Below are 16,458 nucleotides of genomic sequence, written 5' to 3'. Positions count from 1 at the left end.
CCGTCCACCCCCCTATACCTCCCTCCCTCCTTCCATCTCCCCTATACCTCTCTCCTTCCATCTCCCCTATACCTACCTCCCTCCATCACCCTATACCTCCCTCCCTCCATGCCCCTATACCTCCCTCCTTCCACCCCCCTATACCTCCCTCCTTCCATCTCCCCTATACCTCTCTCCTTCCATCTCCCCTATACCTCCCTCCTTCCATCCCCCCTATACCTCCCTCCTTCCATCCCCCCTATACCTCCCTCCTTCCATCCCCCTATACCTCCATCCTCCCATTCCCCTTTACCTCCCTCCTTCCATCCCCCCATACCTCCCTCCCTCCCCTTATACCTCCCTCCTTCCAACCCCCTATACCTCTCTAATTCCATCTCCCCTATACCTCCCTCCTTCCATCCCCCTATACCTCCCTCCTTCCATCCCCCCTATACCTCCCTCCTTCCATCCCCCTATACCTCCCTCCTTCCATTCCCCTATACCTCCCTCCTTCCATCCCCCTATACCTCCCTCCTTCCATCCCCTATACGTCCCTCCTTCCATTCCCCTATACCTCCCTCCTTCCATCCCCCTATACCCCCTCCTTCCATCTCCCTATACCCCCTCCTTCCATCCCCCTATACCCCCTCCTTCCATTCCCCTATACCCCCTCCTTCCATTCCCCTATACCCCCTCCTTCCATTCCCCTATAGCTCCCTCCTTCCATCCCCCTATACCTCCCTCCTTCCATCCCCTATACCTCCCTCCTTCCATCCCCCTATACCCCCTCCTTCCATCCCCCTATACCCCCTCCTTCCATTCCCCTATACCCCCCCTTCCATTCCCCTATACCTCCCTCGTTCCATCCTCCTTCCATCCCCCCTTTACCTCCCTCCATCCCCTGTTCCTCCCTCCTTCCATCCCCCTATACATCCCTCCTTCCATCTCCCCTATACATCCCTCCTTCCATCTCCCCTATACCTCCCTATACCTCCCTCCTTCCATCCCCCCTATACCTACCTCCTTCCCCCTGTACCTCCCTCCCCCCTATACCTCCCTCTCCCCTATACCTCCCTCTATCCATCTTATACCTTCCTCTATCCCCCCCTATACCTACCTCCTTCCCCCTATACCTCCCTCCTACCAACCCCCTATACCACGCCCCATCCCCCTATACCTCCCTCCTTCCACCCCCCTATACCTCCCTCCATCCCCCTATACCTCCCTCCCTCCATCCCCCTATGCCTCCCTCCTTCCATCCCCCTATGCCTCCCTCCTTCCATCCCCCTATGCCTCCCTCCTTCCATCCCCCTATACCTCCCTCCTTCCATCCCCCCTATACCTCCCTCCATCCCCATATGCCTCCCTCCTTCCACCCCCCTATACCTCCCTCCATCACCCTATACCTCCATGCCCCTATACCTCGCTCCTTCCAGCCCCCTATACCTCCCTCCTTCCATCCCCCTATACCGCCCTCCTTCCATCCCCCTATACCTCCCTCCTTCCATCCCCCCTATACCTCCCGCCTATACCTCCCACCTTCCATCCTCCCTATACCTCCCTCCTTCCATCCCCCTATATCTCCCTCCTTCCATCCCCCCTATACCTCCCCCCTATACCTCCCTCCTTCCATCCCCCTATGCCTCCCTCCTTCCTTCCATCCCCCTATACCTCCCTCCTTCCATCCCCCTATACCTCCCTCCTTCCATCCCCCCTATACCTCCCCCCTATACCTCCCACCTTCCATCCTCCCTATACCTCCCTCCTTCCATCCCCCTATATCTCCCTCCTTCCATCCCCCCTATACCTCCCCCCTATACCTCCCTCCTTCCATCCCCCTATGCCTCCCTCCTTCCTTCCATCCCCCTATACCTCCCTCCTTCCATCCCCCTATACCTCCCTCCTTCCATCCCCCTATGCCTCCCTCCTTCCTTCCATCCCCCTATACCGCCCTCCTTCCATCCCCCTATACCTCCCTCCTTCCATCCCCCTATACCTCCCTCCTTCCATCCCCCTATCCCTCCTTCCATCCCCCTATGCCTCCCTCCTTCCTTCCACCCCCCTTTTCCTCCCTCCTTCCATCCTCCCTATACCTCCCTCCTTCCATCCCCCTATACCTCCCTCCTTCCATCTCCCCTATACATCCCTCCTTCCATCTCCCCTATACCTCCCTATACCTCCCTCCTTCCATCCCCCTATACCTCCCTCCTTCCATCCCCCTATACCTCCATCCTCCCATTCCCCTATACCTCCCTCCTTCCATCCCCCTATACCTCCCTCCATCTCCTTATACCTCCCTCCTTCCAACCCCCTTTACCTCCCTCCTTCCATCCCCCCTATACCTCTCTAATTCCATCTCCCCTCTACCTCCCTCCTTCCATCCCCCTATACCTCCCTCCTTCCATCCCCCCTATACCTCCTTCCTTCCATCCCCCTATACCTCCCTCCTTCCATCCCCTATACCTCCCTCCTTCCAATCCCCTATACCTCCCTCCTTCCATCCCCCTATACCCCCTCCTTCCATCCCCCTATGCCTCCCTCCTTCCTTCCTTCCCCCTATACCTCCCTCCTTCCATCCCCCTATACCTCTCTCCTTCCATCCCCCCTATACCTCCCTCCTTCCATCCCCCTATACCTCCCTCCTTCCATTCCCCTATACCTCCCTCCTTCCATCCCCCTATACCTCCCTCCTTCCATCCCCTATACCTCCCTCCTTCCATTCCCCTATACCTCCCTCCTTCCATCCCCCTATACCCCCTCCTTCCATCCCCCTATACCCCCTCCTTCCATTCCCCTATACCCCCTCCTTCCATTCCCCTATAGCTCCCTCCTTCCATCCCCCTATATCTCCCTCCTTCCATCCCCTATACCTCCCTCCTTCCATCCCCCTATACCCCCTCCTTCCATCCCCCTATACCCCCTCCTTCCATTCCCCTATACCCCTCCCCTTCCATTCCCCTATACCTCCCTCGTTCCATCCTCCTTCCATCCCCCCTTTACCTCCCTCCATCCCCTGTTCCTCCCTCCTTCCATCCCCCTATACATCCCTCCTTCCATCCCCCTATACATCCCTCCTTCCATCTCCCCTATACATCCCTCCTTCCATCTCCCCTATACCTCCCTATACCTCCCTCCTTCCATCCCCCCTATACCTACCTCCTTCCCCCTGTACCTCCCTCCCCCCTATACCTCCCTCTCCCCTATACCTCCCTCTATCCATCTTATACCTTCCTCTATCCCCCCTATACCTCCCTCCTACCAACCCCCTATACCACGCCCCATCCCCCTATACCTCCCTCCTTCCACCCCCCTATACCTCCCTCCATCCCCCTATACCTCCCTCCCTCCATCCCCCTATGCCTCCCTCCTTCCATCCCCCTATGCCTCCCTCCTTCCATCCCCCTATACATCCCTCCTTCCATCTCCCCTATACATCCCTCCTTCCATCTCCCCTATACCTCCCTATACCTCCCTCCTTCCATCCCCCCTATACCTACCTCCTTCCCCCTGTACCTCCCTCCCCCCTATACCTCCCTCTCCCCTATACCTCCCTCTATCCATCTTATACCTTCCTCTATCCCCCCTATACCTCCCTCCTACCAACCCCCTATACCACGCCCCATCCCCCTATACCTCCCTCCTTCCACCCCCTATACCTCCCTCCATCCCCCTATACCTCCCTCCCTCCATCCCCCTATGCCTCCCTCCTTCCATCCCCCTATGCCTCCCTCCTTCCATCCCCCTATGCCTCCCTCCTTCCATCCCCCTATACCTCCCTCCTTCCATCCCCCTATACCTCCCTCCATCCCCCTATACCTCCCTCCCTCCATCCCCCTATACCTCCCTCCTTCCCTCCCCCTATGCCGCCCTCCTTCCATCCCCCTATGCCTCCCTCCTTCCATCCCCCTATGCCTCCCTCCTTCATCCCCCTATACCTCCCTCCTTCCATCCCCCTATACCTCTCTCCTTCCATCCCCCTATACCTCCCTCCTTCCATCCCCCTATACCGCCCTCCTTCCATCCCCCTATACCGCCCTCCTTCCATCCCCCTATACCGCCCTCCTTCCATCTCCCCTATACCTACCACCCTCCTTCCATCCCCCTATACCTCTCTCCTTCCATCCCCCTCTACCCCTCCTTCCATCCCCCTATACCTCCCTCCTTCCATCCCCCTATACCTCCCTCCTTCCATCCCCCTATACCTCCCTCATCCCCCCTATACCTCCCTCCTTCCATCCCCCTATACCTCCCTCCTTCCATCCCCCTATCCCTCCTCCTCCCATCCCCCTATACCTCCCTCCTTCCATCTCCCTATTCCTCTCTCCTTCCATACCCCTCTACCCCTCCTTCCATCCCCCTATATCTCCCTCCTTCCATCCCCCTATACCTCCCTCATTCCCCCTATATCTCCCTCCTTCCATCCCCCTATACGTTCCTCCATCCACCTATACCTCCCTCAACCCCCCTATACCTCCCTCCCTATACCTCCCTCAATCCATCTCTACACCTCCTTTCAAACCCTCCTCCCACTCTGGTGTACATATCTAGGATCAGCTTTCCCTTCCCCAAGCCTAACCTTAACCATTAGGGGAAGAAATCAAAACAGACCTTAGATCAGCATCTAAAAGCAATGTCATCTCTGTTACGCCCGCTTTTCTCTGCTGATGCAGATGGCTGGTGAGTCAGTCTGGGGGCTCGTATTATGTGAGTGTGTGTGTGTATGTGTGTTTTTGTGCATGCGTGTGTGTCGAAGTCGTAAATTGAACACTATTGTATCATCAGCAACACTGTGACTAACTTTCTAGATCCTCTTACTCTGCTACAACCACAGCCATAAAGAGAGGGAGAGTTTGGCCTGTCTACTGATTATATCAAATATCAACTTGTGGTTCTTGCTGCTACTAGTTGACTAGATGTCTGTGTGTATGTGCCGTGATGTCATCATGTAAATGACACGTGTGTGGAGGAAAACAGAAGCGAGATTGCATTCTGCAACCCAGATGCTCTGTCTCACAGTGATGACATCATGGCTGTAGCATGTGTCTGGCGCTGGGCCTCTGACAAGCTGTCTGAGACTAATGTGCAGAGAGAGCCGTTAACGGGTGTGTGTTAATGTGGCGCATGTGTGCACAAGTGCGTCAGTGCATGCACGAGTGTGTGCACAGGTTTGTGTGTGCTGTGCCTGCATGTGTGTGTATGCTGTTCTCTTCAGTAGTTGAGTGGTTTGTTTCTGTGTCTCTAGCACATTGATTCAGTAAAGCATCAGTCAAGCTCTTACGTCAGTGTGAGTGGCCTGTCACAGTCCTATACACCCTGCCAGTAAGTAGCATGGGAGGGGTGAAAAGCTGTCTGACTCATGACCTCTCCTTTGGGGGTACTCTTGTATGTTTTTAACTGTTTTCATCCAAACCTCAGGTCTGCTCTGCTGCTACTCTAACCACCATCACCACCACCTACCTCTCTGTCAGACCCTCACTCACTCACTCCCTTTGTCTGGTGCCACAGTGGAACACAGAGAGTTAAGGACCCACAGGGATTCATCAGTCCTCATGACTCATTTGTACAACTTCAGTCAGAAAATGCTCCATACAGACAAGTTAATAACAGCTGAAATGGAGCAATATTTAGTTAACGTTTTAGTTGTAAGGCGTACAATCACGCACACACCACAGTGCAGTGGAAAGGCTGAGTTGACAGCTTGGTGAGGTCAGTATGATGGGCTCGTTAAAGGGGATGTGGACCAGGTTAGAGTGTCGCTGGTGTAAAATGTAACAGGATCGTGACACAGTGCCTTTAATTACACACCAGTCTGAGATTGATCTGTCTTCATCCTCCTCTTCCTCCTCCTTCACACACCCACACAGTAGTCTGTGATTAATCTCTCCTTTTCCTCATCCTTCTCTTGCTTCTCTCTCTCTCTCTCTCACACACACACACACACACACACACACACACACACACACACACACACACACACACACACACACACACACAGCCTGGAAAGAGTGACACCTAACCCCAACTTTACTTCTGACCCCTTCTTTCCCCTTCCCTCTCTCCTCTGTCTTACCTTTCACCTTTTCCACCTTTCTTCTCTCCTCCTTCCCTCTCTGCTCTCTCCTCCTTCCATCTCTCTTCCTTCCCTCTCTCCTCCGTCCCTCTCTGCTCTCTCCTCCTTCCCTCTCTCCTTCTTCCCTCTCTGCTCTCTCCTTCTTCCCTCTCTGCTCTCTCCTCCTTCCCTCTCTGCTCTCTCCTCCTTCCCTCTCTACTCTCTCCTCCTTCCCTCTCTGCTCTCTCCTCCTTCCCTCTCTGCTCTCTCCTCCTTCCCTCTCTCCTCCTTCCCTCTCTGCTCTCTCCTCCTTCCCTCTCTGCTCTCTCCTCCTTCCCTCTCTGCTCTCTCTTCCTTCCCTCTCTCCTCCTTCCCTCTCTGCTCTCTCCTCCTTCCCTCTCTCCTCCTTCTCTCTCTCCTCCTTCCCTCTCTCCTCTCTCCTCCTTCCCTCTCTCCTCTCTCCTCCCTCCCTCTCTCCATATTTTCACCCCATTCTCCCAGTTAAGTAGGGCGTTTATCCTCTCTCAGCCCCCATTGCCCACTCTATATAGGGAAATAAGCCACACTTCCATTGGAATACCACTCTTTAGAAATACCACACTCTGCTCTTCTGAGATTAGAGTCCCCATCCCTGTAGAGATTGTTATTGAAATGAGCTGAAGCAGCCAGGGGCTTATGAGGTCAGTGTTTTTGAGGGGTCACACATTTTAACACCCCCCACCTCCCAGTCCTCATCAAGTCCCATTGGTGGTGAATGAGGTGACAGTGGAAGGACAAGGTGACAGTACTTACCATGTAAAGCACTTAGTTGTGATTAGCTGTGATCTGTAGTAACAGTTCTGGGCTTCACTCAGGTGTTTCTGTTCTATATGTAGGGAGGGAAAACAGGTTCCCAACATGTCCCTCACAGCTCTGACCGAGTTCAGCTGGCCTGGCATCAACAGCACTCTGTTTACTGTCTACTGGTCAGACTGCTGAGTCACTGAAGGAGAGAGGGAGGAAAAGAGGGAGGTAGGAGGAGGGAGGTTGGAAAGGTAGAGAGGTGCAGTGATCAGTAGTAATCATAGCCTCAAGTCTAGAATGGTGGGAGGGAGGTGACTGAAGGGGAGGTGATGGGAGGGAGGTGACTGAAGGGGAGGTGGTGGGAGGGAGGTGACTGAAGGGGAGGTGGTGGGAGGGAGGTGACTGAAGGGGAGGTGGTGGGAGGGAGGTGACTGAAGGGGAGGTGGTGGGAGGGAGGTGACTGAAGGGAAGGTGGTGGGAGGGAGGTGACTGAAGGGGAGGTGGTGGGAGGGAGGTGACTGAAGGGGAGGTGGTGGGAGGGAGGTGACTGAAGGGGAGGTGGTGGGAGGGAGGTGACTGAAGGGGAGGTGGTGGGAGGGAGGTGACTGAAGGGAAGGTGGTGGGAGGGAGGTGACTGAAGGGGAGGTGGTGGGAGGGAGGTGACTGAAGGGGAGGTGGTGGGAGGGAGGTGACTGAAGGGGAGGTGGTGGGAGGGAGGTGACTGAAGGGAGGTGGTGGGATTTGGAGGGAGGGGGGGGGGTGAGGAGGAGGTTGGCAGTTTGGAGGGTAATGGGAGGTGAGTGAATGGAGGGATTTGGGGAGAGAGGGAGGGGGGAGGGGAGGGGAGGTAGAGGTGAGCATTCAGCCGACTGTGATTCACCCTCTCTCAAGCCAGGCATACCACACCCCCATCGCTGCAGGCAACAGGCTGGGCCTACACTGGGCCTCTCTTCCTCTCCCAGTCTCACCCTGTCTCTCTCTCTCAAATCAATTCAAGGGCTTTATTGGCATGGGAAACATAAGTTTACATTGCCAAAGCAAGTGAAATAGATAATAAACAAAAGTGAAATAAACAATCAAATTAACACTCTATGTCTCGCTCTGTTTCTCTCACACACTGTTTTGTACATATTCTTGCATTCTCCGGCCCAGGCTACACTATTGACTCACCCTCCTTCCTGCTCTGTGTTTCTCCCCCTTCTCCTTCAGTTTGTGGTGTGCCAGTTTCATCATGCTAAGCCCACAGTCATTTGGCTTTTTATTTGTTCTTATTTTTAACTATGTGCTGCTGAATCATTGTGTTTGTGTGGCACGCCCTTACATCACTCCTGACCCAAAATAGACAAGACAGCCAAAGCTTAGGGGTGTATATCCGCAGAACGGATCTTTCTCTCACACACTGTCGTCTGTTTCTCTATCTCACAAACACATAGACACACACTCTCTATCGCAGGGTGTGTTGCACAAAGAGCTGTTTCTCTCTGTGTGTGTGTGTGCCAGCCTTGTTGTTTGTCCTTAGGCTTTATATGGAGACAGTCATGACTCCTCTGAAACCTAGTCAGTCTGTCTGTCTGGCTGCTAGATGCCCAAGAGACCCGCCTGTTTACTGCCCACACACACCCCCACCGACACCCACACACAGGGGAGAGGGGTGAATGAACTCTCATACCACTCTTAATAATATCCAGACACCATTTAAACTCTCTCTGTCCAGTTAGAAGGAAGTTATCCCTTGTTCCATTTCTAGCAATCCTTTTTTAAAGACTCCAATGGCCTTCAGTAAACAAACAATATTGTATTCCTGCTGATGTTGTCTTTACCAACCAGAGGAATGTACTGGTGACCAGACATGGACGGCATTTCACTGTGCTACTTAGAGAATGACTAGCAGAGAGATGTGGGGTAAAGGCATCGCTCTGTGTGGTTTCACTAAAACTGACTCTGATTAGGGTTGGTGGCTGCAATTATGTCTCTCTCTCTGTGTGTGTGCGTGTCTGTGTGCATGTGCATGTCTTCTAGTGAAGTGAAAAGCAGAGACATGGTTTTTAGGGCAGATTCTCTCTCTCTGGGGTCCAGGGTTTATAGATGGGTCTGACTGTTCCTCCTTACTGATCATTTGGAGAACAATGGTGGCCACACATCCTGTCTCCTCCTCTACTCACCATCCCTCGCTCTCTCTTCTCCTCCTCTAGACAGAACCAAACCGTTATGCTGTAATGTACTACACAGCATTGTACTGTATCTTTAAAATGTACGAATGGTTAAAGTGAAAGACCGGGGGATAGCGAGGAGGAGAGACAAAGAGCGAGGGGGAGAGGGGGGGGGGAGAAGGAGAGTGGGGAGAGAGAAGGGGGGAGAGGAGGAGAGAGAGGAGAGAGAGAAGGGGGGGGGGGAGAAGGAGAGTGGGGAGAGAGAAGGGGGGATAGGGGGGGAGAGAAGGAGAGTGGGGGAGAGGGAGAGAGAGAAGGAGAGAGAGTAGGGGAGAGAGAAGGGGGGAGAGGGGGGGAGAAGGAGAGTGGGGAGAGAGAAGGGGGATAGGGGGGAGAGAAGGAGAGTGGGGAGAGAAGGGGGGAGAGGGGGGGAGAAGGAGAGTGGGGGAGAGGAGGAGAGTGGGGAGAGAGAAGGGGGGAGAGGGGGAGAGAAGGAGAGAGAGGGAGAGAGTGGGGGAGAGGAGGAGAGAGAGTGGGGGAGAGGAGGAGAGAGAGGAGAGGAGGAGAGAGAGTGGGGGAGAGGAGAGAGGAGAGAGAGAGAGTGAGGAGAGAGAAGGAGCGAGGGAGAGAGGAGAGCGAGAGTGGGGGAGAGAGTGGGGGAGAGAGAAGGAGCGAGAGAGAAGGAGAGAGAGAAGGAGCGAGGAAGAAGGAGCGAGGGAGAAGGAGCGAGGGAGAGAGAGTGGGGGAGAGAAGGAGCGAGAGAGAAGGAGAGAGAGAAGGAGCGAGGGAGAAGGAGAGAGATGAGGAGCGAGGGAGAGAGAGTGGGGGAGAGAAGGAGAGAGAGTGGGTGAGAGAGTGGGGGAGAGAAGGAGAGAGTGGGGGAGTGAGAAGGAGAGAGAGTGGGGGAGAGAGAGAGAGAAGGAGAGCGAGAGTGGGGGAGAGAGAAGGAGCGAGGGAGAGAGAAGGAGAGCGAGAGTGGGGGAGAGAGTGGGGGAGAGAGTGCGAGAGAGAAGGAGAGAGAGAAGGAGCGAGGGAGAAGGAGCGAGAGAAGGAGCAAGGGAGAAGGAGCGAGAGAGAAGGAGAGAGAGAGAAGGAGCGAGAGAGAGAAGGAGCGAGGTAGAAGGAGCGAGAGAAGGAGCGAGGGAGAAGGAGCGAGGGAGAGAGAGTGGGGGAGAGAAGGAGCGAGAGAGAAGGAGAGAGAGAAGGAGCGAGGGAGAAGGAGAGAGATGAGGAGCGAGGGAGAGAGAGTGGGGGAGAGAAGGAGAGAGAGTGGGGGAGAGAGTGGGGGAGAGAAGGAGAGAGTGGGGGAGAGAGAAGGAGAGAGAGTGGGGGAGAGAGAGAGAGAAGGAGAGCGAGAGTGGGGGAGAGAGTGGGGGAGAGAGAAGGAGCGAGGGAGAGAGGAGAGCGAGAGTGGGGGAGAGAGTGGGGGAGAGAGAAGGAGCGAGGGAGAGAGAAGGAGAGCGAGAGTGGGGGCGAGAGTGGGGGAGAGAAGGAGGAAAAAGGAGAAAGGAGACATAACAGCAGAGCAGCAGGTATTGACTTATGACATACTTCAGAAGACGCAATATTTTTTCCCCACACACACACACACACACTCACACACACACTCACACACACTACCCCGTGGGTTGCCAGACATCTGGAATGGGGTTAGAAAACGCTGAATGAAAGAATCTTTAATCACACTCGATTGGTTGTGTGACCCCGGCCATGGGCCAATCAAAACAGCCCTAGCAGGGTTATCTGTCTCTGAATGATTGTCTAATGGACGGTTTTACTGCCCGCTAGGCCTCACTGCATCTCAGCCCCCGGTGTGTGTGTCTGTGTGTGTGTTTCTCTCTGGATGTCCTGCAGTGGTTTTCTACCCTGTGAAGTCACACCTCTCTCCATCTGTGTGTTCAGGTCAAGAAAATATTTAGGGCCTCGAAAGGATGGTATTAAATATTATCATAATATATCATATATTTTTCAAGGTGTTTCTTTTGACAGAGGTGGTGTGCTTTCACACCTCAGGAAATGAGTATTGGTGGCACTGCTCAGAGTAAAATATACGAAGAGGTGCACGTTGGACAGCCAAGATCAACCCTGGTCTGAGTTAAAGGAGGAACAGTAGAGGGTTTGTAGGTTGTAAACACACCAGGGTGTGTGTGTGTGTGTGTGTGTGTGTGTGTGTGTAGCCTACATTTGAGACTGTGAGGAGAGAAAACCAAGCCATTTCAGCCCCTCTGTTCACATAAATCAAAACCCTAAAACTAGCAACCATATATGCATCACAGTCATGAGTGACATATGAATGCAGGGTGCACCTAGCAATGTGCAGCTGCCAGTGGTAGACCATGAAGTACCAGTTGTCCTTGGTGAATGATTTGAATAGGTTCTTAATGTTCTGTGAATTTGACCTGGCCAAACTGAAGGCCTATTTCTTAGGGGAATTCTCGGTAATGATGTTGTGTCCAAGGAGAGGAGAGGAGAGGAGAGGAGAGGAGAGGAGAGGAGAGGAGAGGAGAGGAGAGGAGAGGAGAGGAGAGGAGAGGAGAGGAGAGGAGGAGGACATTAGCGTAGAGTGTCTGTCTGTGGGTTGTCGTGTAAGCATCTAGACGAGCCGGGTCAGAAGTCATCATAATACACATGGCCCTTCCCAGGAGCCATTGGGGCCTGCTGTATCAATGACTACGTTTCCAATGTGTCCCGCTATTACAACGAAAGCAACTATTGTAAATGTTTTTATTTTATTTCTTTGTTCCTGTCCTCAGGTCAGCCCCAGGCTCGATCCACCCACATCCACCCTGCCCAACCCTGCCTAACACAGCCAACCAGCCAGCCACGAGACGGAGCCAAGCTTCACACACACGGACCCAACTGCACGCACGCCCCTCACACCAACGGAGTGAGGAACGGAGGCCCCTGTGATCGGCCTGCCCCTGGCTCCCTCCCTAAAGCAGCCTCTTCCTCCTCCTCGTCGGGGATGAAGAACTCCAAGAAGCTCCAGTCCAACCCCTCCATCACCTCTCAGAGCAGCAAGAGGAGCAAGAGCTCCTCCAAGAGTAACAGCTCCCAGATACCTACAGAGGTACAGGAAGGTGAGTTGCTACCTGATCTAGTCTATCTCACTGTATCCTGCACTTCCTCCCTCCTCCTATGTCTCATCTCCTATTATTCTCCATCCCGTCTCCCCCATCCTCTCCCAAACAGTATGCATTCCCAACCAACTTAGCAGGCCAAATAAAGATGAATAACTCCCCGTCTCTCCCTCAGACTGTTGTGTTCACTGTATCCTGGCCTGTCTGTTCTGTGAGTTCCTGACTCTGTGTAACATCGTGTTGGACTGTGCCACCTGTGGTTCGTGTGCGGGGGACAACTCGGCGTGCTTCTGCTGCTGCTGCGCCTCGGAGGAGTGCGGCGACTGTGAGCTGCCATGTGACATGGACTGTGGGATCATCGACGCGTGCTGCGAGTCTGCAGACTGCCTGGAGATCTGTATGGAGTGCTGTGGTCTCTGTTTCTCCTCCTGAGCCTCCCAAACTGCAGTGGGTGATATCTCTCTGTCTCACACAGACAAAGCCCAGGCTCAGTAGACAGGGTAGTGGAGGGGCAGGATCATTGGCCAATATTGAGGACATATTGAGAGTTGCCATTGGTCCATGTAAGGACATATCATTGGCTTTGACCAAGATCAAGTGCTGGCATTGGTCAATGTTTTGGACAATCCATTGGAATTGACCAATCAAAGGACATGGACTACTCTTTGGCTTGTCCTGCTCACCTCTCTTATGTGTTGCCTGTCAGTTTGTTAAGGAGAATTATGGATATCTCCCATTGCTAAGCAGATGTGTATACACCATGCTAGCTGTGCTCCAGTGATGGTTCTGAACGGCTTCTCTCTCTGGACTTCCTTTGGACCCTCAGTGATCTGTCTCAGTGAGCTGTCTCTTCTTACAGCAGAACCCCCTCTCTCCAGAGGCTCAGCAGCACAATGAATGGATCTCTCCATGCATGAAAATGACCTTGCAGGCAAATGAGAAAATGGCTCCATTTAACAGGATTTCAGTGTTTCTGTAGATAAGACAGCAGAGTAATAGGAAAATGGTCGCTCAGATCGGAGCAGAACCCTAGTTTGTCCTTGGCAAGGTTAAAGGCTTCCAGTTTTAGTGCTAAGCGTTTTTCTCAGCGTGCACGGTCCTGTGTGGAAGGTGTGTCTACTGTAGATGACTAGGACTGGGAGTAGGGGGCTTGGCTACAAACCAATGGAAACACGTCAACACTAACTACGTTTCCATCCAAAGTTTATGCGAGTGAAGTCATACCGTATTAACAAAAATCAGGATAGCTGTGAAGATTTGTAAAAAAAAAAATACAAAAATGCCGACATGGTGGGATCTTTTTGTGGCGGTAAAATGTATTATGCGAGAAATGGTGAAGTGATGATCGACGCTTGACTGCTATTTGACAAGTACAAACATTCTCCCTCTTATCCATTATAATCGTATCATGTAGACGAGCCTACCTGCACGGTATCTGAGAGCTGGTGGCTGGAGCTCATCTGCCAAGACCAGAGTTATTTAACACAGCAGTTTTTGTGACTAAACTATTGGTAGAGTTGAAAATGCAATGGAAACACTTTAGATTTACTTTAGATGTTAGATTTGGATTTATATTTGGTACATGAAAACTGGAGCGGAAAAGTACATTTTGTGTCACTGCTTTATCAGGCACTGATTTATATGCGCATATTTTCTTAATGCGAATTCTAGAATATTTGCATGAGCATCTGTCTCTAATTGGATGGAAACCTAGCTACTGCTACAAACATTTTGTTCCATAGCCAGCATTAGCACACCTGATTCAGCTAATCGAGATCTTATGGTTAGTTGATGAGTTGAATAGCGCTGGGCTGAAACCAAAGTCTGCAGTGTTTGTAGGGGCGTTGTTGACCGACCAAATAATCGACACAGCCTCCATCTGACTCAAACATGTGAAAGGAGAGCTCGTCTTTCATCTTTCTGTAACTGTCTATATGTCTGGCTGTAAACGGATTACAGATGGTTACTAACTGATAGACTGGAAGAGATCATTCAAACTCTCAATGCTTTTACCTGATCTGCTCATTCTCTTGTACTGTACATTATGTGAACGGAAGGCCTCTGCTTTACTCCAGGCCTGGATTGTCTCTCCTTGCAACAAAAATTCTATTAATCCATCTTATTTTGTGTAGATTTTAGTTTAGATATTTGCATTTCTCTTCCAATGTGAAATCACATTTCTATGTTATCAGTTCCAACGTCTCTCGCTGCAAAGCAGTCGTTCTTCAAAATGTCATTTCATTTAGAATATCTGCGGATATTATGCTAAGTATGATCCATATGCTAGCATTTGGAATGGTAAGTATATTAGTTTTATCATAATAGAATAGATCCTGCACACTCCAACACATACCCTTTTCTGCCCAGCAACTCACGAGATATAATGTATTTTTCTACTTATGATTATGTTTGTATATTTTATACCCAGTGGGTCCTGATTGCCCTCAGCAAAAACTGTGTTGTTCCTCTTATGACTTTGGAGTCTATTCAATCTGAAACTCTGAAGCGCTACAGATTCAGCTCTATGCATTTTAAGGTCATTTCTGATTGGGCCCACATTTGCAGCGTTTACCGTGAATGTAGTCAATCATGCTGTAGAGCTGAACTTCCGCGATGCAGATTGAACAGGGCCCTTTGTCTCTCAGAAACACCAAAGCAAATCAAAGAGTTTGCTGAATCTTTATATCCTATATTCTGTGGAAGGTTTTAAACTTGGTTGTAGGCTATGGCTAATCAAACTAGCCAATTGCTTGATTCCAAAGACTACAGCCTTTACAGATAGATAATCTGTATTGTATTACTGGGTGTAACTAGTAATGAAAGACATGCCTTATTGGGAATACTAGGAATCTCTGATGAAAGAGCTAACTGTACATCTACATGGAGATTAAGGTAAGATTGAAAAAATGCATTAAAGTTTTATTCCGGATTACAAATGATGTAGAGAGAGGTGTCATATTGTACATCCAAGTCATTGTTGAGTAAAGCCCTGGAAATATGCCTAGTCTTAACAATGTAGACTGTTTTTAATGGAAAATAAAACTGGAAATCAGAAGTGGGAATTTGAGAGATACAGGTGAAGTCAGTAGTTTACATTAACTTATGTTGGAGTCATTAAAACTCATTTCTTCAACCACTCCACAAATTTCTTGTTAACAAACTATAGTTTTGGCAAGTCGGTTAGGACTTTGGACTTTGTGCATGACACAAGTAATTTTTCCAACAATTGTTTACAGACAGATTATTTCACTTATAATTCACTGTATCACAATTCCAGTGGGTCAGAAGTTTACATACACTAAATTGACTGTCCCTTTAAACAGCTTGGAAAATTCCAGAAAATGATGTCATGGTTTTAGAAGCTTCTGATAGGCTAATTAACATAATTTGTGTCATTTGGAGGTGTACCTGTGGATGTATTTCAAGGCCTATCTTCAAACTCTACTTTGGTGCAAAATGTGCAAATCCCAGAACAACAGCAAAGGACCTTGTGAAGATGCTGGAGGAAACAGGTACAAAAGTATCTATATCCACAGTAAAACGAGTCCTATATCGACATAACCTGAAAGGCCGCTCAGCAAGGAAGAAGCCACTGCTCCAAAACCGCCAGAAAAAAGCCAGACTACGGTTTGCAACTGCACATGGGGACAAAGATTGTACTTTTTGGAGAAATGTCCTCTGGTCTGATGAAACATAAATATAACTGTTTGGCCATAATGACCATCGTTAATGTTTGGAGGAAAAAGGGGGAGGCTTGCAAACAGAAGAACAGCATCCCAACCGTGAAGCATGGGGGTGGCAGCATCATGTTGTGGCAGTGCTTTGCTGCAGGAGAGACTGGTGCACTTCACAAAATAGATGGCATTATGTGGAAGTTTTACTTTTTGTGGATATATTGAAGCAACATCTCAAGACATCCGTCAGGAAGTTAAAGCTTGGTCGCAAATGGGTCTTCCAAATGGACAAAGACCCCAAGCATACTTCCAAAGTTGTGGCAAAATGGTTTAAGGACAACAAAGTCAAGATATTGGAGTGGCCATCAATCCTATAGAATATTTGTGGGCAGAACTGAAAAAGCATGTGCCAGCAAGGAGGCCTACAAACCTGACTCGGTAACACCAGCTCTGTCAGGAGGAATGGGCCAAAATTCACCCAACTTATTGTGGGAAGCTTGTTGAAGGCTACCGGAGACGTTTGACCCAAGTTAAACCATTTAAAGGCAATACACTCAATTCGTTTTTGGTAGCATGTACTTCTGACCCACTGGGAATGTGATGAAAGAAATAAAAGCTGAAATAAATAATTCGCTCTACTATTATTCTGACATTTCACATTCTTAAAATAAAGTGGTGATCCTAACTGATCTAAAACAGGGATTTTATTACTAGGATTAAATGTCAGGAATTGTGAAAACTGA

General features: G+C 50.7%; 1 protein-coding gene across 4 annotated transcripts in view; it reads left to right on the top strand.

Annotated features, from left to right (window-relative positions):
• The window catches only part of LOC110494413 (myoD family inhibitor), a 44,115-nt gene extending 30,743 nt beyond the window's left edge, over positions 1-13,372 (top strand). For all 4 annotated transcript variants that reach the window (XM_021569421.2, XM_021569420.2, XM_021569419.2 and 1 more), the window contains exons 4-5: positions 11,715-12,041; positions 12,217-13,372. In XM_021569421.2, the coding sequence (XP_021425096.1) occupies positions 11,715-12,041; positions 12,217-12,473 (584 nt within the window). In that variant the 3' untranslated portion in view covers positions 12,474-13,372. The remainder of the gene's footprint in view (positions 1-11,714; positions 12,042-12,216) is intronic.
• Positions 13,373-16,458: the final 3,086 nt, after the last annotated feature.

Source organism: Oncorhynchus mykiss, chromosome 17 (genome assembly GCF_013265735.2).
Source record: "Oncorhynchus mykiss isolate Arlee chromosome 17, USDA_OmykA_1.1, whole genome shotgun sequence".
In the NCBI taxonomy this organism is placed as follows: Eukaryota; Metazoa; Chordata; class Actinopteri; order Salmoniformes; family Salmonidae; genus Oncorhynchus; species Oncorhynchus mykiss.
The sequence above is the reverse complement of the archived record's forward strand: the minus strand, read 5'-3'. Positions and strand labels throughout refer to the sequence as shown.